Source organism: Erithacus rubecula (assembly GCF_903797595.1).
Source record: "Erithacus rubecula genome assembly, chromosome: 2".
NCBI lineage: Eukaryota > Metazoa > Chordata > Aves > Passeriformes > Muscicapidae > Erithacus > Erithacus rubecula.
The window spans coordinates 44,714,950-44,737,382 of NC_136685.1; the positions used below are offsets into that span (position 1 = coordinate 44,714,950).

A 22,433-nucleotide genomic window follows, 5' to 3' on the forward strand; every position below is an offset into this window, starting at 1 on the left:
TAATTTAGGACATGCACTCTTGACTTTACATAATCTAAAGGGAAAAACAGCCCTGCAGCACCCCTGCTTGCCACAGGGTGTCTTCCAAAAATCTGGAGAGCTATGTTTCAGTCAGTATTCTCTCTCCTTGCTTTACCAGAAGTGCAGAGAATAGCTGAAACTGGTACGCAAGAATAGCTTTAAGGATCTCAGAAGATCCTGAAAAATTTAAAAGGTAATTCTAGATCTTTCTTTCATTCACAGAGAAGAAAGGCCAAATTACTTGAACATTTATTATTACCCCCCAACTGGTGAAATCCAGCTTTCTGAATATTTAAGTTGTTGTGATCTGATTTTTAATTGAACTACGTAATTGAGTATATTTACCAGTGAACAATGGTTTGTGGGACACATATTAAAATTGTAGCTGTATCTGAAATGGACTTTTAATGAATAAGACAAACTATCAGTATCTGGTAGGATGACAAAACATGAGCTACTCAAACTGCCCATGGCCATTTCAAGTACTTTGTGTGGTAAATTCAATCAATAACCTGTTAGTGTTGTGCTTCTGAAATTTATTTTAATGTGCATGGCTATAAGCTGATTAGGAAAGTAGAAAGGATGTATATTTACTGTCATGTGCTGTCCGTTGTAGCTGCATGGCTTGGATGAGAAGTTCTTCACTTTTACCTTTATGGTAAATGACCTGAGTATCAATTCCAACTGCAGCCTACAAGCATGTTCCAAAAAAGAGAGTCAGAATAATCCTTATTAAATACTCCACTTTACTGTGCTTAATTGTGAACACTATTTTACTTGCATGTAAATGCAACTGCAAAATCATGCAGTTTCATTTGCTTTGCTTTCATTTAAGATTGGCAGTTGGAGTGGAAAAATGTCTGAAAACCAAAATTTTCTCTTTTAAGAAGGCTTAAAAAATTGTATGGTTTTCCAAACAACACTATTCCTACTACTACTACTACTGGGTAACAAATATGGAGAAAATTTTCTTAATTTATCAGCTCCAGTTTAGTCAGTGTGACTAAATGTTGCATGTTATTTAGGCACTGTGACTGTTAATTTCTACTTTCATCTCAGATAGGTGATGAATACTTTCATTTCATGGGCAGCTGCCTTGCAGTCTGCAGCAGTATGCTGGAAACAAATCCCTCAGCCCTCTGGGGTTCAGACACCTTTAATCTACCCAAATCCTCTTGCTATCCCAGCAATAAATTGCTGGTAAATAGTATATATACAGACTGGTAACTATAGGCATAAAAAAAGACACATAAAGTATTTTTGAACAGGAAGGCCAGAGACAAAATTAGCATCCTACTTCTTCCACTGAGTATATGGGTGGGCTTTGTCCCATTTCAGCCTGATTTTCTATGAGACCCAGTGATGTGTTGTCCACATTTCCTGCCACATGGCACTGAGTGAAGTAGGAGGACTCAAGCACTAAATGCCAGCTCAGGTTCCTACAGGAGTAGGGAGTTGTCTTTAATTTCACAGAAATGTCTCAGTGTGAATGACAACACAGAGCAGCATCACCCTATGGGACAGGGAGCCTTTTCAAATACCAGGGGACTTCAGACTGGAAGAGTAGTTAACTACATGTGATTTAATCCAGGAAATAATAAAGGAAAAAGATGTGCAATGAGAAGTTCAAAACTGCCAGTTAAGCTAAATTTGTTTTTTCTTTTCACTTAGGTGCCTGAAGTCTCTGAAGCATTGTAAAGTAAAAGCTGATATTATGAAAATTACTCACATCCTTGACCCGGTTTGTTGTGTTCAGTGCCAGCAATGCAGCTTTATCAGCTTCTTCAATATAACCAGCAATGTTTTCATACACATTTGATGCATTGATTGCCCTTTGTACCAAACCATTTGAATCAACACCATACAAATTCCTGTTAAAAACAGAGTAAAAGATGAAAGAAACCAAAATGAATCAAAGTAGTTTCTGACTACATAATCACACATATAAATGTACTTGGCCTAACTGGTTTTCTCTTCATTGTGTTTCACCAATCTGAAAACTGTGTGGGTAGAAGACTCTTTCCTGCCATTTAACTCTCAGATGTTTGCCCTTAACATTTGTCTGAGAAGACACAAATGACTACTCAACTTTTATCTCTTTTACAATCAGGATCAGATATTCCATAAACTAGCTGAATAACAGGCCTATCAGTAATCCTCCTATGGGAATAATTCCTATCCATGAATGGAAAGACCTATGTGTACCAGTGGCCAGGATAGATATGTCAGTGTACTGTTTATATTTTCCAAAGGTAAGTGGGAAAAGGGGGAGAATCAGATGAAGATTCTCCTAGTCATGAAAATTTGCAGAAAGTTCGACTTAAAAATGGAAAGAAACCTTTGATGGTATGGTTTTGATCTGCATATTAGGTGGTAATTGGAGTTCAGGGGAGATTCCAAACAGAAGATAGTTCAGGGCTCAACATTCATCTGTTAACAGTTTTGAATAAATAATATTTTTTAATGTTCTGGTGATAAGCAGATTTCAAAGTATATGTTAGCAATGTAATGTTCTAAATGTAGATGCATGTGCACATGTGTGCATTCACTTCAAAGTGTTTGTTCACAAAGGGATTATTAAATTTCCACATTCAGCATTATTGCAAGAATTTTCTGTTAAATTCCCTTCAGGCAAAACAATAAACTCTATCAACTGAAAGCCTAACAGGCTAATAAAGCAAACCTATAAAACCAAGATATTTTGAAGACAAGCTAAATGTTTTAAAGGATTAAAGTTTCACTGCAGGACAATCTTCTCAACAAAAAATAGAGTCAGCATATTTCCATCTGGATATTTTTAAATTACTTTTGCTTGGTTTTTTTTGTGAAATTCCTAATGTGTTGGACTTGGTAATAATTTAAAAATTATTTTGGTACAGGAGGAAGGCTAGCCCTATGGGGTATTTTCTTTCAAGTTAGGCTGCTACTTCCAGTTAGCTGACCTCAGACTGAACATATTGTTTGGTTTTTGTGTTTCTGTAGCTTGTGTGGCATTATAGAACAGTTGTTGATGTCAGCTTTATACAACTGCATAGAAGAAAACCATCTGTTATTTTTTTTTTCTCTATTTTAATCTCCTATCTAGGGCATATGAATATTGAGAAACAATTAGTATTTAGATAATATACTTGAAGAGTAGTTTTCAGCTTATCTTCCAAAAGCATATGCCCATGATATTACTTAAGGTAGAATTTGGTGACATATTTTATTTAAGAATTCATTTACAGCCATGTTTTTTCCATGGATAACTCCAATTACAAATAAAATCATTAAGTTTATCTAGAAGTGATTTTTTTAGTAATTTGATGCAATGTTGACACATTTAGTATCTTCCAGCAAAATAGAAAGACTTACTTAAGAAAGTTTTTGATGCTATTGTGAGCCAGTTTCATTGGGACACAACCTACTAAGCATCAGAACTACTCCATCTGTAAAACTGTTCTTGGAATAAAATTATCCCAAAGCTCATTTTGTGTCCTGTAGTGCTAAACATTTTTTTTAATGTGGATGGACTTACTGACATGAGCAGTTTCTTTCTTTCTGTATTATTTCACTTTTCACTAATTTACCTTTCCTATTCTTTTGCTATAGGAAGAGGAGAACATGCCCAATAGGACTAGAGAGAATGTAATTCATGATATATATTTATTCTTTTAAAATTTTCATAGATTTTGCTTAGCTCAGCTTCAGCTGTTCTCTGTGGACTGTGGCAAGTCCTTTTATACATGACTTAACACTGATTTGTTTGGTGCCTATTTCTTGTCACTGTGTTTCTGCTTGTCTTTTCAGTAAGTGGCACTTGTATGAACAGAGTCTGCTGAAGTTAAATTTTACCCTTCCAGCTCGTCAGCAAGTCTTCTCAGGTTGAGTGCATGATCCATAGCCTTTTCTACCAAATCATCATCAAACAGGGACAGGTTGGCTAGTTTTTCTTGCAACTCCTTTTTTGCTCCATCTATCTCTGCGTAGAACCCTGATGCATTCTGAACAAAACAGGGAAGGAAGGAAAGAAAGAAGATGAAAATTGCAAAAAATGAAGTCTGTATTTTGATTATTATGTTTTATTTTACCCTTTATCTCATTATAGTGTTCATTTATTTCTGTTATAGCTGTTTTATTTTAGATTTTTAAGAGAAAAAGAGGAAAGATTTAATGGTGAATGCCAGTGTGGAGACAAATGCAGGAAGATGATCAACAAAAATTCCAGAAATCACTTAAGAAGGCATTGAAGAGAGATGTATAAAATAAAAAAGATGGTAAAAGTCTTGCTATAAGTCTTGCATGTTTGGTTCAGAATTGTGGCACTGACAAGCCTTTCAGAGAGAAGTCCCCTTTCTGCCTTCTTACACAGGGAGATTCCTCATGCTAAGACATCTTGGATTAGTCTACTTTGTAAATCAATCCACCTAAATACTACCTATGTATGTATAGACAAAGAAAAGTAGTATCCCTTTGCCATGTTTATTCCTTTTATGAAATACTTGTGGAAAGACCAAATAGGTCTGCATTCACCTTCTCTGCAGTACACAAGCTTGTCATGTCTTTGAAGATTAGAAATGTGGAAAATGTGATTATAAATGTATTTCAAAATACATGAAAAAGCATGAGAGGGAAAAAGGATGAATAGAGAAATGTGAAAATACTTGTTGCTGATGAGGATGGACAATGTATGATGTTTGCCTTCCTTGCCTGAAGTGTGAACATCCTCCATGAAGAACCCAAAATGATAAACTGCAGCAATTAGTTTTGCACAAAACACCACAGAAGAACTCCAATGTACTGCTTGAACACAGGGATGGTTACAAAGTAAGCTGTCTTCTTGTTCTCTCAAATTATCTTTTCAAAGAAAAATTAATGATTTTTAATATATGCTTTTATGTCAATAAGTGGGCAACTGTGACCAAAATGGGTGCTTGTGGAAAATCCTTTTTTTTATTTTTCTTTGATTATTTCACAGTTTTAAAATAAGTAATGAAGAAAGAAAGCAGCTTTGGTAAATATTTTAGTTAGCAATTTCCCAGTTTCATTTTTTTCGTCTTCTCATAGAAAAGCCAAATCCCTAAAATTTCTAAAAATTTCCTTCAGCACCATGTCTGATTCAAAACACTGGATAGTAATCTACAGTTTCAGGAAAGGATTTCTATACAACAATCTGGTTATATATGTTTGACAGAGTGCCTGGTTTTAATGCTGATATTGGGATTTTTAGTGTTCTTCCTTATTCACTCGGAGGCACTGAAGGAATTTAGCCTATTTTACCAGAACATCTTTTGGCAGCTGCTTGTAATGAAATAATTGAGAACTTTACAGCAGAAATCTTTTGTTAAGCTGTCCCTACAGTAAAGTGTCCTTATAATAGTTTTTTTTTTAGGTAATTGTAAATTGTAATTACCAAACTTTTCATCCAAGAAAACCATCTACTTTTTCAGGGAATATTAACGAGTATTTCATTGAAGCAGTATAAAGAAGGAGAGTTTTTCCATTAGTGATCTAAACACATGACTTCAAAAAATCAGGATGTTATCATTTAAACAAGGCACTGGGATACCTACCTTTATTACTTCACTTAACTCAGAATTGACCTTTTGTGGTCCTTCCAAAATAGTTGTGGCACTGAGCAGAGTGCTGTTCACTTCATCCATTTGCTCTTTTATCTTCTCATGTTGTTCCTGAAAAGAAAGCACAAAACCCTAAATCATATCCAATACCATTTGATAAAATACAGTGTTGCCATATTTGTTAAATGTGCTAAAGTTAATTTGAACAGGTAGTGGTGAAGCAAATAGATTTTAGACATACCTGAAGTCTGGTTTTCCTGGGCATCTCTAATTGTTACATATTATGATGTGATTTTTTTTTTTTGTGTGCAAAAAATGTTGGATGATTGTTAAAAAAATATTAATTTCATTTTATATTACAGCATAAGATATTAGAATGAAGCATTAGTCAGTGCACAGCAGAGACAAAGTAGACATGGATTTTTCATAGCCATCTGGAGACTAATTTTTTTCTAGAGTTTTTTTTTTTTTTTAAATCTACAGCACAGGGGTCTCTTTTCAGTACTAAAGCCAATGTGAACAATTGCTTTTGTACAGCATCTGCTTCCATTGTGAGGAATAATGGAGATCCAAATGGTTAAAAGCAGTGAACAAATGTAACTGCACACTTCAGGCTTTGCTTCTTAACTGTGAGACAAGCCGCAGCTTGGCATTGCAATTATGAAACAATGGAACAACAGAAGAGGCTTTGTACTTAAGGATCTCAAGCTCTTGTGAGAGGATTCATGAGAGGAGCACGCCTGATGTCTCTATTGAATTCTTAGACCTTCCACACCAGCATGAACTTCTAGCACTGCAAATTTCAAGAACTCAAAACTCAGTCACTGATGCTGTTAAATGCTGGGGTTGGCCTGAATTTGTAAGATCATTCTTCAAATTACAAAATTGCTTGCTAAGGGCCTCTCATCCAGAATCCAAACAATTTCAGCCATTAAAACAAAACCAGTTTGCTTCAAATGCCCCCAAATTGATCTCTGTATTTTTTTCCTCAATGAAAAAATAAATGAAAAGTTTTAGGTGGGATATTCTAGTTTTGCATTCCTTAAAAGAAATTTATGGAAACAGGGAAAGAGTCACTGAACTCTGAAGAGAAAAAAAAAATACTTTATTTTGTTTGGCTGAGGGGTTGTGTACTTTTCCAGAATATGAGACGTGAAAATTCAGTTTTCTTATCAGCCAGTGGGATTTGAACACACCTTACAGGCAAAGGTGCTCCTCTCCCAGGCTACAGGGGACTGAGCTCTTCTCCAGGGTGGTTACTTTAAAACTCTGAAATTTTTCATTTGGACAGGATATAGGGGGAAAGTGTTGTAGCCTCATAGCTAAGCTAGCAAGTTCACCTGGCAAGTAGGAAACCAAATTTCAAGGTACCTACTCTGGAGTAGTCAGATTTGTGCTTGAAGATTCAAGGACAACTGTCTACTCCTCCTGAAAAAGTGGGGATGCATTTTGTTTAATGTGGTTCAGAGGAAGTTTGGATCAGTTATGAATGTACTCAGCCCAGGGTACAAATGCAGTGCAGGGTCTTTATAAGTAATTGTTTTCTTAGAATAGAATTAGTTTTGTGAACATGAGGCCCTCCCACATTATAAATCAGGACACAACTGGATGAAATAATCCCACCACAGTATTTATTGCAGCTGTGCTACATGAAATTTCAAGCTTCCTGGGTTTTACTGTAACATGCCTTTCTAGTCTAGGCATAAGTATCCATCTCTTCCTTGGTATGATGAGGCATGACATACCAAAACTTATCATTTATTGCCACTCCACGAATAGATAATAGTACCTTGCACAAGTTGTTTCTTAAATCTGAATGGTCAAACTCATCCTGCTGAGTGATCCAAGAAATTATTTTTTGGTGCGGTGATTCCTGAATCTAAATCGTGTGCAATCTACTATTTAAAGCAATGGCAGAGATGGAGAGATCCCAGCCAGCAGTTATGATAAATGCAGTGCACAGTACCTCCTGCCTTTGGAGCCTGGCTGTGTTTTCCCTGTTTGTAGCCTCTGTTTGTGTGACATAGTCCAGCGCCTCGCCTATCGCCTCCTCCAGGTCTGACAGCTTCACACCCTGCTCGCTGAGCTGCTCCAGCACATCCTCTACCAGGGACCTGGTGTCATTGTACTTCTCGTGAAACGCCTCCATTTGCTGTAGCACTGGGAGAAAAACAAGAGGACTTGGATTTCTGACAAAACTTACCTATGCAGCAATTTGTGTTGCTGTTAATCAGGGTGCAGTAAAACACATTTTGTAAAGCTCACTTGAAGGATCATATACCTAGATTTTAATTTGCCCTGCGCTTTATAGAAGGAGAGATGCCTCTCATTTTGCTATTTCATTTTAATCCTATTAATTCCCCCTCTGAAATGTATTTTATTAAAAGAAGCTAGGTCTGTCTTTTCCTCTGTCTTTCAGCTGTTTTTCATTGTTAAACCTAGGCAGCCTGTTCTGGAGAAGACAGTTCTTATGCCTCATGTTCTGACTCATGTTCACTAAGCTGTGAGAATTAGGCTCCACTCTTTCCCATGCCAGCAGTTTTTCTCTCTCTGCTGCATTCACTGTCCCCACAGCAGAGTTTGCAGGAGGGAACACATTCACATGGGCAATTCCAGCCCTGCCATGAAGCCTCCTGAACAGCTATTGCTGAGGTGCTGCAGTGCACAGGCACACACAGACCTTTTTCTCCCCATTCTGCCGTGAGGAGCATCAAGCACCAGCGGGGACTTGGGGCAGGAATTGGGGAGCAGCAGCATCTCCAGCACACCAGCTGGTGCTCTCCAAGTACCTGCTGGCCACCTCCAGGGGCTCAGCAGTGCACCCAGAGCTGCCCCATATCTGCCAGCTGAACATCAGCACGTGGCTGAGAGGAAAACTGACTTAAAACTCACGTTCCTCTGCTGCTTTTTCCTCCTCATCTGCTAGTTGCCTCTGGTTAGTGAAAGGCTTACGACGTTTGATCTCCTCCAGCATCTCCTCAGCCACACTCCGCTTCTGAGCAATTTCTTCAGGGCTCAGCTCTTGCTGAATTGCATAGTATTTTGACTTGCTGCTGATTTCTAGGGGGACAAGGGAACAGATGGTCGATTCAGTATGACTACAGAGAAGTAAATACTGCGGACTGCTTTTACTTTTGTGAATTGTGATGATACTGATGGCAAAAGAAAGTTTTAATTATCTTCAACTCTGTAGAATGTAATTATGTTTAATCCAGTCTTAAAATTAAACCTGTAAAAAACTTTCTGTCATATGTGGAGATCTCATTAGAAGAGGATGGGATTAAGCAGATGTGGGTTGTGTGCATTATTTGGCTTGACATTTCTTATAGGCTGGGATGATAATTTTATTTGTAGCATGTAGCAGACTGGGGCTTTCACCTTGGATCGTGTTTTTTAAGTGTTGCTGGTTATAAAATAATAGCAATGCTAAGGAGACAGAAGTAACCTCATTTTCCATCTGCAGAAGTTTGAGGCACCCCAAGGAGGTAACATATGGCTTCTGGCCTGATACTGCCTAGCTGGTTTGGAGATAGATACTATTTCAAGGTTTTGGTCTCTGTTCAAAAAACATTGCTGTATCCCTGCAGCTGAAATTTGGTTTACCCATTCCCAGTGTAATCATTACAAAGTTTACTCACTTCTCATTCCCTGGCCTTGAATACCAATCACCTCTTCTTTTATGCCCTGTGATGTGTATGTCTTTGGCTAGTGCTCATCACTAGCTTTGTGGATAACCAAAACTGGCAAAACCAGCACTATTCTTCTGGAATATTCTTATAAAAAATAGGTGTGTAGCTGTAGCACCACTGATTCTTTGGCAGAGTGTCTGCATGCCTGCTCTTTCTGGGCCCTGAGCTCATTAGTGAAGCTTTAAAGGCTCATACTGAGCAGCAACTGATGATGATCAGAGCTCCATGGATTTCTTTTCCCTTATGCTGGCACTAGTGTGTGTGCACATGGGCGATACCTCTGCAGAAGAACAGTTTTGAGTATGGTGGAAATAACTTTCACCTACTAGTTTCCAGTTGTTTTCATTCTATTCACAGCCATGGATATTGTTTCTTCTGTAACAACTTAACATGATTGTGCTGTTGGTGTGCCAAATTAGATGCATATCTGTCTTATGTGTTTCCTGTCCTGCTCCAAACCAATTAATGATACAAAAGGATGATCCACAGACATCAATCATTGTTAGTGACTTCCAGTGAGGCTCACTTTTACTCAATAATTGTAGACAGCCAATGGTTTTTTAGCATCAGAGATATAGAAAGACAGTACAAATATAACATACTGTGTGGCCTTAGCCTGCCTCTTTTGTTTGATGGGATATATTAACCATGTTAATATATATAATATATAATATACTTTCCTGGGAGAAAGTAATGGAGCACCCACGGAGTTAAGGATAAGCAAGGATGAACCACTCTTCCTTACACAAGTTGCCAGATGGCTTGTAATAAATGCCAAGACAGAACCACTCAGGTCTGTTAATCAGATATTTCCATTGGAAAAGGGCTGTTTAACCTCAGCTACCAGTCAGCATTTCTATTCTGGTGCTATAGACAGCTTTTACATACTCTTGGCTTTGCTGAAGGCTGGGGAAAACCTGCTGTGTTCTGCAGCAGGATGGAGGCTTTCATGTCACAGGTGTACAGGGGTGTTTTTGAGTACATTGATTTGGGGTTTCATTGCTTTCTGCAGGTACTGAAGAGGAGGCAGCAATTGGTTTAATCTCATTTCTATATTTCAGGATGGTAATGGTATGCCATAGATATTCCAGATGAAGATGATTATCTCTGACTAGGAAATCTTTTTTAAGTGCAGTTGTGCTTGAGAAGATGTTCACTGTTGCCATAAATTACATACTGTCCTATATATCAAAAGATTTTCCTTTGATATATAGGACAGTAAAAATTCCTGATGATCCATTATTACATGAAGATTTCATTAATACATCCTTGACTCTGAGATGAACCAGAAATGAATCTATTTACCTTCAATGTTATCTCTGATATTATTCAGCTGCTGCACAAGCTGAGAAGCACGGCTGTTGATCTCCATGGTTTCCTTCTGTACCAGTCGGCCTTTGCTGGATGCTTCAGTTCCCTATAAATAAACCATGAGAGGTAAACACTAGATTTCTTTTCAGATGTGAGGATGAGCACTATAAGCATACATTTTGCTTTCTCCTGTTGAGCATGTAGAGGTCCTTTTTATCATATAAAGCATTTAAAGGTGTTCAAAGTGAAGATCTGTCTTGCCAGTGTTTTCAGAATTGTAGAGTGAGAGATTAAAACCTATCCCATATTTATCTATCATTTGCTGCAATGAAATATTAATAAATTATGTACAGTTGTAAAACTCTATCTGCTGAGTCTCCTAGGCATTCAGTGGGCTTGCTCACTTTGCTGGGTATGGCATTTCCCGAGTAAGAAAATAGAATGAAGAAAATGGTGTCAATAGAATTAAGAAAATGGTGTCAAGCTCCCAAATTCTTTTAGATCTGTGTCTCCCTCAATGAGGTCCCCAGCTCTGCAACTTGTTTAAAATAAGAACAAGCCTAAGGATGGAAAATACTCTAAAGAGCACAGACAGGGTCCTGTGCTGCATTGTGTTGGGGGCTGCACTCTGCATTGTGTTCCTTTGCTTAGGGTTTGTGGAGGCCCCAGGTGGCATTTGAAGGCAGGGTCAGGGTGGGCAGCACCACTAAATGGGATGGGCATAATGATAAAACAAGTTGTAAGGGTTACAAGGCTGATAAAACAAGCATAAGGGTTAGTAGAAATGTTTCCAGTTCCCATCTTCCGAATATTCAGGATCAAATTTGTACTGCTTTACTCAAAACTCAGCCCATAAAGACTTTGGGAGTTACAGGTAGTTACAGGAGTTATATTTAGTGGGAAGATTTGCCTACAGTTGGTCCATTCACCCTGCCTGATTTAGATCAGAGTCTTTAGCAACCCCTGAGATGTGGGGACATCCACATAAAATGCTCTGAATAGAAAATGTTGCATTTTTCTGCAAAACCCACTCAAGGCCCCAGTACCCATTTCCCATAAATGTACCCTGAAATAGCAAAAAGCTCAGAGTTACTATTGTGGTCTTCCACTGTCAGAATCTGGGGTCATTATTTCCCTGCCCTACAAGCAACCACAAATGTTGATATGGAACTAGCATTTGAACTAACCAGGGTGAAAAGATCAGAGGAAATGCTGAATTTATTTGTTCAGGGACAGTAAAATTGAGGAATGAGGAAAGAAATCCCCAGATAGTATTGCAAATGAAATGTTATTATCCAAACTCACTAAATATTCATAGAACACCTAATGCCTTAATCAGTCTCCCCACCAGCTACAGAGAGGGCCACAGGCATGTGAGCTCTGGCAGATATTCACAGGTACAGAGCTATGAGTGTGAGTTGATTTAATCAAATCTCCTGAACACTGGCATAGTCTGTATAAATCTTACATGCCCTTTGTGCTAAGTAAGTGTTGATTAAAACCACACACACCTAAATTTCTCTTCTGCTTTCCTTATTTTTTTAAAAATTTTCTTTCATTTTTGTTGCTATTTTTTGCCCCCTACTTGCTCCTACATTTGAGTTTTAATTTAAGGTATAATTTTAATTTGTCTTGTTAAGGAAGTGGTAAAGTGAATATAAGGTCTGGCACTTTGCAATAAGCATGAAATATAATCTAGTTCTATGGCAACTGTGGATATCTTTGATAATAACATAGTGTGATGTATTTTACTAATATATGTATATTGTAGCATCAGAAAGATAATTAATATTATCTTTTAAAAATAGAGGATAAGCAATTTTGAACCTTATTTCTTCTCTTAATGTATATCTTAAGGTATACCTTTTTCTTCCAGGATACAATGAAAGTGATGTGGGAGATGAGAGCTGATAGCCTCAATTTTATAGCCTGGCAGCTTGATGTGGATGCAACATTTATTATTATAATTGTATTGAAAAATATCTTGAGTGCTGATCAAGCTCCCATCTCAGTGGATACATGAAAAAACCTTTTAAACTGGCAGTTTTGAAATATATTTTGAAATGTCTAACCAGGATTAATTTAATTTTAGGAGAGCATACATATAAAATAGAAGTAGTAAAAATGCTCCCAAAGTCAATCTGCATTAGTTTAGTGTTGGTTACTTCACTTAATTAGAAATAAAAATGTGAATGAGAAAGGCAATGTGTCTATCCCAGATCAAACACATTGTGTAGGGGGTAGGTGGGAGCTCAGATCGCAAGGGGAAGATTTTTGTGACTGGTAACAAACCTCCAACCACATTCAACACACTTTTTACCTCCTTCATTTTCTGTGAAGAAGACTTGATAATTCATTTATGCTTTTAATTCAGATTTAAAGTAGAAAGTTAGAAATAGAAATAGAAATAGAAATAGAAATAGAAATAGAAATAGAAATAGAAGATTCTTCTAGCTGTCAGGACACACCCACTCTTGTTTGGTGAACCTTAATTGTCAGACTAGATGTTGAGAAATATTTTTTATGAAGAGGGGTCAAACACTGGAATGAGTTTCCTGGAGAGATGGTTGATGCTCCATGTCTGTCAGGGTTTAAGAGGCATTTGAACAATGCTCTTTAACTTTTGCTGTATTGCTCAGACAGTTGGACCAGATGTTCATTTTAAATTCCTACTTGTCTCTTATGCCAACAGGCGACTATGACAAAGTGCAAACCCTCAGATCTTTGGCAGAAGGCTGTGAACAAACCTGTTCATCAAGAGTTTCTACTTCTCTGAGGAGATCATTCATCTCATCTGCAGCATCATCAACCTGGATGGTCCAAAGCATAGCATGATTCATTTTTTTGGACATTGCTTCCTGTGTGTGGGAAAAAAAAGTCAGTGCATCTGAAAACAAACTCCTTCTCTAGTGAGGGCAGGGATTGAAATTCACAGGAATGGAGTGGAAATTCAAAGATTCAAACTACATTAAAAACCTGAAATATCATCAGTGTTTGTACCTGGAGATGAGTGGTAGTGAGGTTCAGGTCATTCAAACGCCTTTGAGCTGCAACACCTGTAGAAATGCTCAGTAAAGTGGATTTGCTTTCATCAATAGTCAGAACTGACAACCGGATGTCATCTGTCAAATCCCAAATACATTTATCGCAGCCTGATAAGAAAATAAGACAGCATAATTTTTCTTTCGTTTTGTGTCAGTTAGCAGCAGATGTCTTAAATTCATGTACTAGTGCTCTTGACCCATGGTGTTCACTCTCTTTGTCACTGATGCTTCCCAGTGGATCCCCATTTTTCTTTCACTTTCATCCTCCCACTTCCGAGGTCCCACAGTACAGTTATGACATTGCAGCTGAGCAGCACCAGATGGGACTGCTCAAGCAGGCTGACACAGGGATTCTGTAATCTGTTGGGAGAGAGGGAGTGGTATTTCCTGGCTATTCCCTGGGCTCTACATGTTTGTGGCTTGAAGGACAACAGATGAAGGTCAAAAAAACCCCTGCATTTTGTCAGAACCTCAAACTCGATATTTAAAACTTAGTGGTATGAGAAATAAGGATGCCCAGCACATGGGCTCTTGGCCACCTACTTGGTTACACAGGCAATTTCTAAAAACACAGTTATAATGTGCTTGGAAAACGCTTGTGCAGAACTATATCCTTGTTCCTGCTTAATGATTGCACTGCCACCTTATTTATAGTGACACTGGTGCCAACACTAAATGAAGGAGATTTAGGTGAATGTGAAACACAGATTCTTTCAGATACTTTTGTTTGATATTTTAGCAAGTCCAGAATGTTTTTCCTTCTTCAGACAAATGACCTCTCTTTTTGGGAGTTGGTTCAGGAACCCACATGTGCTATACACTCTGCATTATACACAGGTATAAATACACTAACATTTAAAAAATACCTGTGATTACCAATAGCTACAACATAGTACTCCTGGAAGCTGCCCAAGCTTCCTATCATTTGAGTATGGGAGATAGAGGGAAAGGAACTGACTGATAGTTGTATGCCAGGTTGTCAACAGCAGCAACCTACACTAGATGTTGGACTGGCTTTGACTGGGGTAATTTTCTGCACAGTTAATTTCAGTGGCTAGTATGGAGTCATGTTTTGGGTTTGTGCTGAACACAAGGTTGATAATGCAGAGATGTTTTTGTTGCTCCTGGGCAGGGCTTGCACAGAGCCAAGGCCCTTTCTGCATTTTGTACTGCCATGCTGGTGATGAGACTAAGAGTGTGCTGAAAGTTGGGAGGAGACACAGCCAGGACAGGTGACCCCAGCTGACCAAAGGGATATTCCAGACCCTGTGACGGCATGCTCAGTAAATACTGTGGGAGGAAGAAGGAGGAAGGGGAGGACATTTGGAGTGATGGCATTTGTCTTCCCAAGGAAATATTATGCGTGATGGGGTCCTGCTCTCCTGGAGATGATTGAAAAGGAAACAGTAAATGAATCAATTGTTTTGCTTTGTTTGCAAAAATGTGTATGGCTTGTGTGTGCACAAGTTTTCTAGCTTTTACCCTTCTGATTCTCTCCCTGTTCCTGGTGGAGTGAGTGAGTGGCTGTGTTGTTGATGGGGTTAAACCACAACTAGAAAACCATAAATTGTATGCAAGATGTCACAGGTAAAGTTGTGAGAAGAGTTTTTAGGGCCAGAATATTATTTTTCAGGCAGTGTGTCTCAAGGTCTACAGAAGTGGCTTTTGTGATACTTCCCAACTGCTCTGCAGTTTGGACCTGAATGTGCAGTCTGTATCACAGGGCTGGAAATATGCCTGTACTCAGACAAGCATGTGAACATGCTGAAGTACTCAATCAGTAGGACACTGTGTATATTCACACACTTAAGTGCCCTGTGGCACCACTGTCAAAATCCTGAACCCACTGGAGTACCAAACTCTTAAGTTAGTATTTGTAAGCTTCTAAATATAAGAGCAATATTAATTATTGGTGTTTTTATGACAAGGTTCTTACTGATGGTCGGGCAGTCTGTGTCAGTAGAAACTTCAGGACTGTCTGCGAGGCATTCTCCAGTGTGGCTGTCACACATTCTCCCTCCACAGTTACATGCTGGGGGAAAAAGAAAGGACTCTTGAAAGAAGAATCTTCAAAACATACAACTCCCCCTCCCAAGACTAGTGAAATTATTGTATTTAGAATTGTGTGTGGATATTTAAATCAATATCAAGAACTTCTTGGACTGATTTTCCTTTCAGTACATGGAAAAGGTGCTTCTTGCGATAGTCAAATTTGAACAAATGAAATATGAAAACAGAATGAGGACACCTCTGCTGAAATGACTTGTTCAAATGTTGGTCACAAGGAGAGTCAGCAAGGCCAGAGTTGCCCAGAAGGGCCATTTTACATCAGTGTCTCGAGAGGGTGACATTTAGGAGATGTTTTAAGAAATGCAGGGCAACTGAAGTTAATTATTAGTTACAAATCTCTCCACAGCCCTGTGGAATTTATCAGCACTCTGTCAGGCTGTCACTAAAAAGGCTTCAGCTATCAAGGATTGATAGTGGACTCCAGTTACACTGTTAGCTTGAACATATCAAAAAGTAAATATCTCCTACCACTTACAATGAAGAATATATGTGACGTTTTATGTTTTTTCAAACTTGAGAAAGCAACATTTTTATTGCTAGGACAAGTGGCTTTTTAAAAAGTCCAATTTTTAATCTAACATCTCTAAACCTCTTTAAAGCTTTAATTGGACTTTTAAATTATATTATTTTAAAGATTAAAATATTCTTGGAACGCTTTGATACAATAACAAAATCTCAAGCAGAATATAAGAACAGCAGCAATCTATCTGGAATTTGTTTTGGTCTTGTGATTTATGGTTTCAGCAGAACCTCGTATAACAAAATATTTTACTGCCTTTTTATTGCAGTAAATTAATCCCATTAATTGTTATCTATGAATTGCCCTTTTATGTACATTTCCCATTGCATATTCAAGGATTTGTCAAGATCAAATACTTGAATACATATTTGCCAAGAAAATACGTGAAACAACTTCAAAGACAACATCCTGCACTAACGTCAGAGTAATTTTGTTTAAGTGGACCAGTGTTAGTAGAACTAACACTGTTTTTAGCAGAGGAGAACTAATAATTTTTAACTAATGTAAGAACAGAAATTGGTTATGAATTCTCTGATATAGTCAGTGTTTTGACCTTATCCCAATCTGTGCCTCCCAGCTTTTGGATCTATGTTTACTTTTAATTTACATTTTTTTTTTTTAAGAAGTGAAAGAAAAGTATCAGTTAAAAGCAGAGATTTCTCTTTACTTATATCATGGGGGACTAGGCTATCACCAGGCAGCAAGATTAAAGTTAAAAGGTTAAAATTTCAATGAGGTTGGTGCTCAAGAAAATAAAATTGTGTCTTCTTATTTAAATGAATACCTGTGAATCTGCTACACAAAATCTTAGAGCAAATTAATTCCAAAGGCAGTCTGGACCATTTTTCAACTACTGATTCAATTTACTGATTTTCAGTAGAAAATTAAGACTTTGAATGATACCAGATTTTGCTGATGGTGAAAGATTCTAAATTCACCTTTATTTCTAAGGGTCATTTATGGAGAGCTTTGAAGTATGCCTAAAGGACATGTGGTTAAAAAAAAAAAAATTAAAAGCAGCTGAAAACTACTGTTCACAGCCACCCAGGTTTTGTTTTTCGCTTGAAAGAAAAAAAAGATTTTAGATTGGTAGACCTGTTTGTTCATTTAGATTTCTTGCCTTTTTTTTGTTTTATATACCCTTTGAGATGCTCTATGAAAACCATGTATGCAGACTGTCTTGATTCTTAAAATTGCTTTGCTTCTCTATTTTCAGTTTAAAGAAGATATTTGACTTATTTCAGAAGCAATTCTGAGCAATACCTCCTAATTGCTCCACAAAGCCAAACAAAGGATAAGCTTTCCCTGTGAACTACACAAATAGTTTAAATATCATGGAGGTATTGATCTACTGCAATCTGCACAGTACTGTCAAGTACAGCATATTGTGGTGCTCAGCAGAAATGAAGATGAAATGAGAAGTGTGTAATTCTCTGGTACATAATACTGCAAAATTAGGATTTGCTAGACTGAACTTCAAGATTAAATTCACTTCTGGAAAGAGAAAAGATGGAACTCTCACAATGTATTCAAGCGCACAAGTATTTTTTTATTTTTAGCAAAGATGAAAGACTGCAAGGAAATCTGCTAGCTAAGAGAATTACCACACTGAAGTCTGTGTGAACAGCCTGTACAGAGAACTCCTGTGTACCTCCTTAAGGGTGCAAACAAAAAACTGTACTGAGGTGATGAAAGTTTGATTTGAGTTTCAAAACTGTACATTCAGAGATGCCTTCCAAAATCACCTATTTGATTACTCAGCATCCTCACAACCTCCATCCTGTTTGTCCCAAACACTTTATTATAAGGAAGTAAAAAACAAAGTCCAAGTACACAGTGGGTTTCAAGAAGGATCAAGACATTGCTAAGTTCCTGAGGCCTGTACCTTTATACCTGGGGGCCCTAGAGCACTTCTGAGGTCCAAGTTGAGTGTGTGCTCCAATTGTCCTACCTTTGAGTCAGGCTGAGGTAGGATAATGTGTCTCCCTCCTTTGTGTTCTGGTCCTTGAGGGTCCCCTGACAAAGAGTTTGGGGGGGAGTCCCAAGGTCCTTGCCCTGAGCAATTGCATTTTGCCTTTAGCAGTGGCCGTTCCTAAGTGCCTCAAAAGAAGATGTAAACTTCTCTTCCAAAGCAAAGCAAAGATAAAAGATATGAGGTCAAAGCCATGTTTGGATTGAACTTAGAGTAAATTAGAACAGTATTAGAGGAGACAAAACTTTGTAACCCCTCCGTGCAGATATGTTCTGTGAGGCACTCTGGGTAACACTCTACCAGACCCTGAAAGTACAGTCACCTTTTGTGTGAGAATACAGTAACTAGCAAGATTGCACAGACTAGTAGGAAATGCAGAATTTATTACCAATGTGGAAAATAGCAGAAAGTGACTGGGTATTGGGTCAGGACAGGAAGGATGATCCCGTTGATATAAAAAATACTTTCAAGTCTTTAAGCATCATCAGCCTGAGTGGTAATGGTGTGGATAAGCATAAAGGCCCAAAGAACTCTTAGAAAATCTTATTTAAAACAAGATTCAGGAGAGCACAACAGTGCCTCCATTAAACCTGCCCAGGCACTAGAGATGTTGGAGTCTGGGGTCTGAGACTTGCCCATGGAGATGGAAGCAGATATTTCTCCGGCACCTGGGATGATTCAATTGAGCAGGCATCCAAATTATCCCATCACCTCCTCCCAGAGCCACAGGCACCTGACAACCGGTTCAGGCATCTCTGATTTCTGTGAGTTCATCCACAGACCGTGCTATGCTGCCTGTTGCTCACTCTGCTGTGCCAAGCCCCAGCCAGTACCTGTGCAGTTCTTGGCGAATCTGGCATCCCCAAAGTAGCCGGGCGCGCACCGCTCGCACTGGAACCCGCTGGTGTGGGGCAGGCAGCTGCGACACTGCCCGGTCACCTCATCGCAGTCTTCAAAAATCAGATTGGGGTCCGAGTTGCCATTGCAGTCACACTTTTTGCAGGTACTTCCAATTAGCAGAGGGTTCCCATAGTAACCAGGGGCGCACCTGAAAGGAAGAGCAACACTGTCAATGACGAACGGTGACGTTCTATCTGCAATGCCTTTCTTCTCTGACCTTATTTATGTTACCAGGAATTTATCACTGTCTGCAGCTTCTAGTGGACAGAGAGCTAATTAGGAGCTTTACTCCTACAGAGTCTATTTTGTGCTCTAATCTCAATCTGAACTGTTATATATTTTCCCTTTCCTGAATACCCCTGGTATCTCATGCATACCAGTCTGCATTAGTTTATTTTTTGTGTGTGTCTGTAGCAGTGAAGTGATTTGCTCCCTATTGTTTTGAAATCTGTGACAGAATTACTTTGGCAGCAAGGCAGCTCTACAATGTTTGTTTTGGTCTCTTTCAGCTCTGTAACTCATCAACTGTATTGTGTTATATAGGAAACTGGGGTAGGAGACTGCATTTCAGGATGCTGAAATTCAGAGGAAGTCCAGACTTTATTTCTATTATAGATGTGCATAAAAAGTACTGACCAGGAAAGGTTTATAGAAATACTTCTATGGTGAGGTATTGGGGCGGTTTCTGGTTTTTGCAAAACAGAATAGGCCCTGAACCAGAATGTATTTTTCAGATCTGTTTGATGTTATCCTCATAGATGAGGGTAAAAGGCTGAGAGGAGTTACCAGGAAGGGTGGATTTCTCTCTTGGTTTGCAGAGGGAGAGAGGGAGGTAGGTACCAGGCACCCCAGCAAAGGTCTGACATAGGTCCAAATTTCTTATCATGACTTGTCATGTTTTGGAAGCATTTCAGTTGAGAAATTTCTACATCTTAAAATGAGAGACATGTTGATATTATGGTGTCTTGTCAGAGCAAGACACTACCGGTGATGTGTAACACATGATCAGTGGCCCTAAGCAAAGAGGTAGTAATAGATTTGGTTATTTGGAAAGTGTCCCAGTTAAAGATGTTCCTGCTGATATCAGGGAATGTGTTTAATTCTACAAGCAAGGGCAGCTTTTGCGAAACAGCCCTTGACACATGGAGAGCTAACACTGGGGTGGGCATGGTGTGCTCTTGAGAGAGAATCCTTGAGCAAGGGATTCTCTGGGGGAGCTGGCATGTGGAGAAGCACGGAGCAGTGTCTGATGGACTGGAGGGATCATCTGCAAGGACAGGGGTCACCCACACTCTTAATGGTGTCACCATGTGGTGACAGGAGGGCCCATGATGGAGAAGCCTGGAGCTCAGAGATCAGGGACTTACACCCCAAAACTGGAAATGAAGAATTCCTGCCAGTCTGGTGTAAAAATTGCAGGTGAATGCATTGGGTGATAGAATAGCTGCTGCAATGATTTAGGTAAGGAGTATTTATTGTAGTTCATTCTTTTTATCACCATATTGTCCTTGTCTCCCGTCCAATGTCCTGTTTAAGATGCTGTTTTTTCTGTCTGCTGTTGGTAAGCAGGGAGGGTAAGCACTTTAGGCAGTTCAGATTAATTTTCCCAGATTATGGCTGGGTACCTAAACCAAGGTCTGTTGTCTTCTAAAATCTGAACACAGTCAAATTCAGGTTTTGTCATGTCTGAACCACGAAAATGTGGGAGATCTGATAAAAGCTTGGAATTTTGATCTGTTCTTGTATTTTCAGGGCTTTTTATTTTTATTTTTTTAAATAAAGAGAGTAATTTCCTCAGCACTGCTTTCTTCATGTTCCAGTCATGAATCCTCACAGTGGAAACACATAAAATCTTAAGCATCTTAATATAAACCACTTGGCTGCCTCAAATACTGCTTTTGTCAGTGACAAAGGCTCTTTCTGTCTCTTTGCAGCACTGCCAGAATCTTTGGTGCAGATTTTATCATTTGGGTGACCCAGATGTAAAAAATAAAGTGTGGCCAGGGGTTCTGTGCACCCCCTGAAGAACTGTGAATGCAATACTGAGTGCAGAGTGTCATTTATGATTTGTTTGAATCATTCCACATTCCTGAGGGAATTAGAGCAGGCAGTGAAGGGTGACTATTCAGTCATGCCAGAAATCTTGCTACGATTTTCAAAGATTTCATTTTTTTGTTTTTCTGTGGTTAGATATTTTCCAAATGATCATTTTCTAATGTGGCCACCAGGTTCAGAGGCCACTGAGTAGGGCTGGGGTCAGACCAGCCTTGTGTTCACTGCTGCCCACATCTACCAACAACAGTCTGCAATGTCTGCCCTCTTGTCAGGACAAGGCCATTTCCCCACCTTCTTTTCTGAAATAAACTGTTCAGTTCACTTCCCAGGAATGTAGAGGACATTTCCTCACTTCCCTCGAATATATTTTACAGGTGCTGCTTTTTTATAACCACCTGAGGCCCCATAACAATTTGCACCAGAGAAGCTGTGGATGCCCCATCCCTGGAAGTGTACAAGGCCAGGTTGGGTGGAGCTCTGAGAAACCTGATCTAGTGGAAGGTGTCCCTGCTCATGGCACAGTGTTGGAACCAGATAAGGTCACTCCCAACCCTAACTCTTCTATGACTCTATGACTCATTTTTATTAGCCATAACTTCTCATCTGGAACAACTGTTTAAAGCAAAAAGAAACTTTCAGAGCTGAAAATAGATGTGCTACCTTCATTCTCCCCTTCCTTTTGCCACTCAGTGTTGAGACATTTAACCTCTTTTGAATTTTGGGTAGAATGTGAGAACAGCAGAGGCCACTGACTGGAAACATACTACTCCATCTCAGCACTTTATGGCATGAAAAAGTTAAGAGGCCTCCAGTAAATGTCTTTTCCTAGATTGTATCAATAAATGACCCTTTTTTGCTCAAAAGGAATATTTCCTCTCCCATAATAAAACTGCATAGTTATCTTTGTTTAATTTTGCAGCCATAGTTGCTTCCTGTAATTATGAGTGATTAAGGAAATAACTTCCTCTTCTCTGGAAATGCCAAAAGAACCTTTTTCATCTATTTGCTTGTGACATGTAAAACGTAATTTGTTCAGTTGCTCTTTTTAACATTTGTGGATTAACAATACCTGCACGTCATCAGTTACCACCCTGATGCCTTACTGCTGAAGCCCAAGAGAAAAATTAATTCCTAAATTTTGATTTGGGAAGTTTTTTTTCACAATTCCTAGCAATGGCCTCTGTGAATTCACACTACATTTTTCAGGCAGTGCCCAGCAGCAGTGTGTGCCAAGCAGGGACTTGCTCTTTAGGAAATGGGCAGGGGCAAGTGATGCATTGTCCAGCTTTGAAA

The 22,433-nt window shown here is 38.8% G+C and overlaps 1 protein-coding gene across 4 annotated transcripts in view; it reads right to left on the bottom strand.

The window, feature by feature from the left end:
* LAMA4 (laminin subunit alpha 4) overlaps positions 1-22,433 on the bottom strand; it is a 96,741-nt gene that overhangs the window by 37,579 nt on the left and 36,729 nt on the right. For all 4 annotated transcript variants that reach the window (XM_079328497.1, XM_079328496.1, XM_079328495.1 and 1 more), the window contains exons 5-15: positions 19,019-19,233; positions 15,560-15,655; positions 13,580-13,731; positions 13,327-13,437; positions 10,574-10,685; positions 8,472-8,639; positions 7,546-7,739; positions 5,574-5,690; positions 3,856-4,004; positions 1,751-1,892; positions 616-712 (exon numbers count right to left, since the gene is read on the bottom strand). In XM_079328497.1, coding sequence (XP_079184623.1) covers positions 616-712; positions 1,751-1,892; positions 3,856-4,004; positions 5,574-5,690; positions 7,546-7,739; positions 8,472-8,639; positions 10,574-10,685; positions 13,327-13,437; positions 13,580-13,731; positions 15,560-15,655; positions 19,019-19,233 — 1,553 coding nt within the window. The remainder of the gene's footprint in view (positions 1-615; positions 713-1,750; positions 1,893-3,855; positions 4,005-5,573; positions 5,691-7,545; positions 7,740-8,471; positions 8,640-10,573; positions 10,686-13,326; positions 13,438-13,579; positions 13,732-15,559; positions 15,656-19,018; positions 19,234-22,433) is intronic.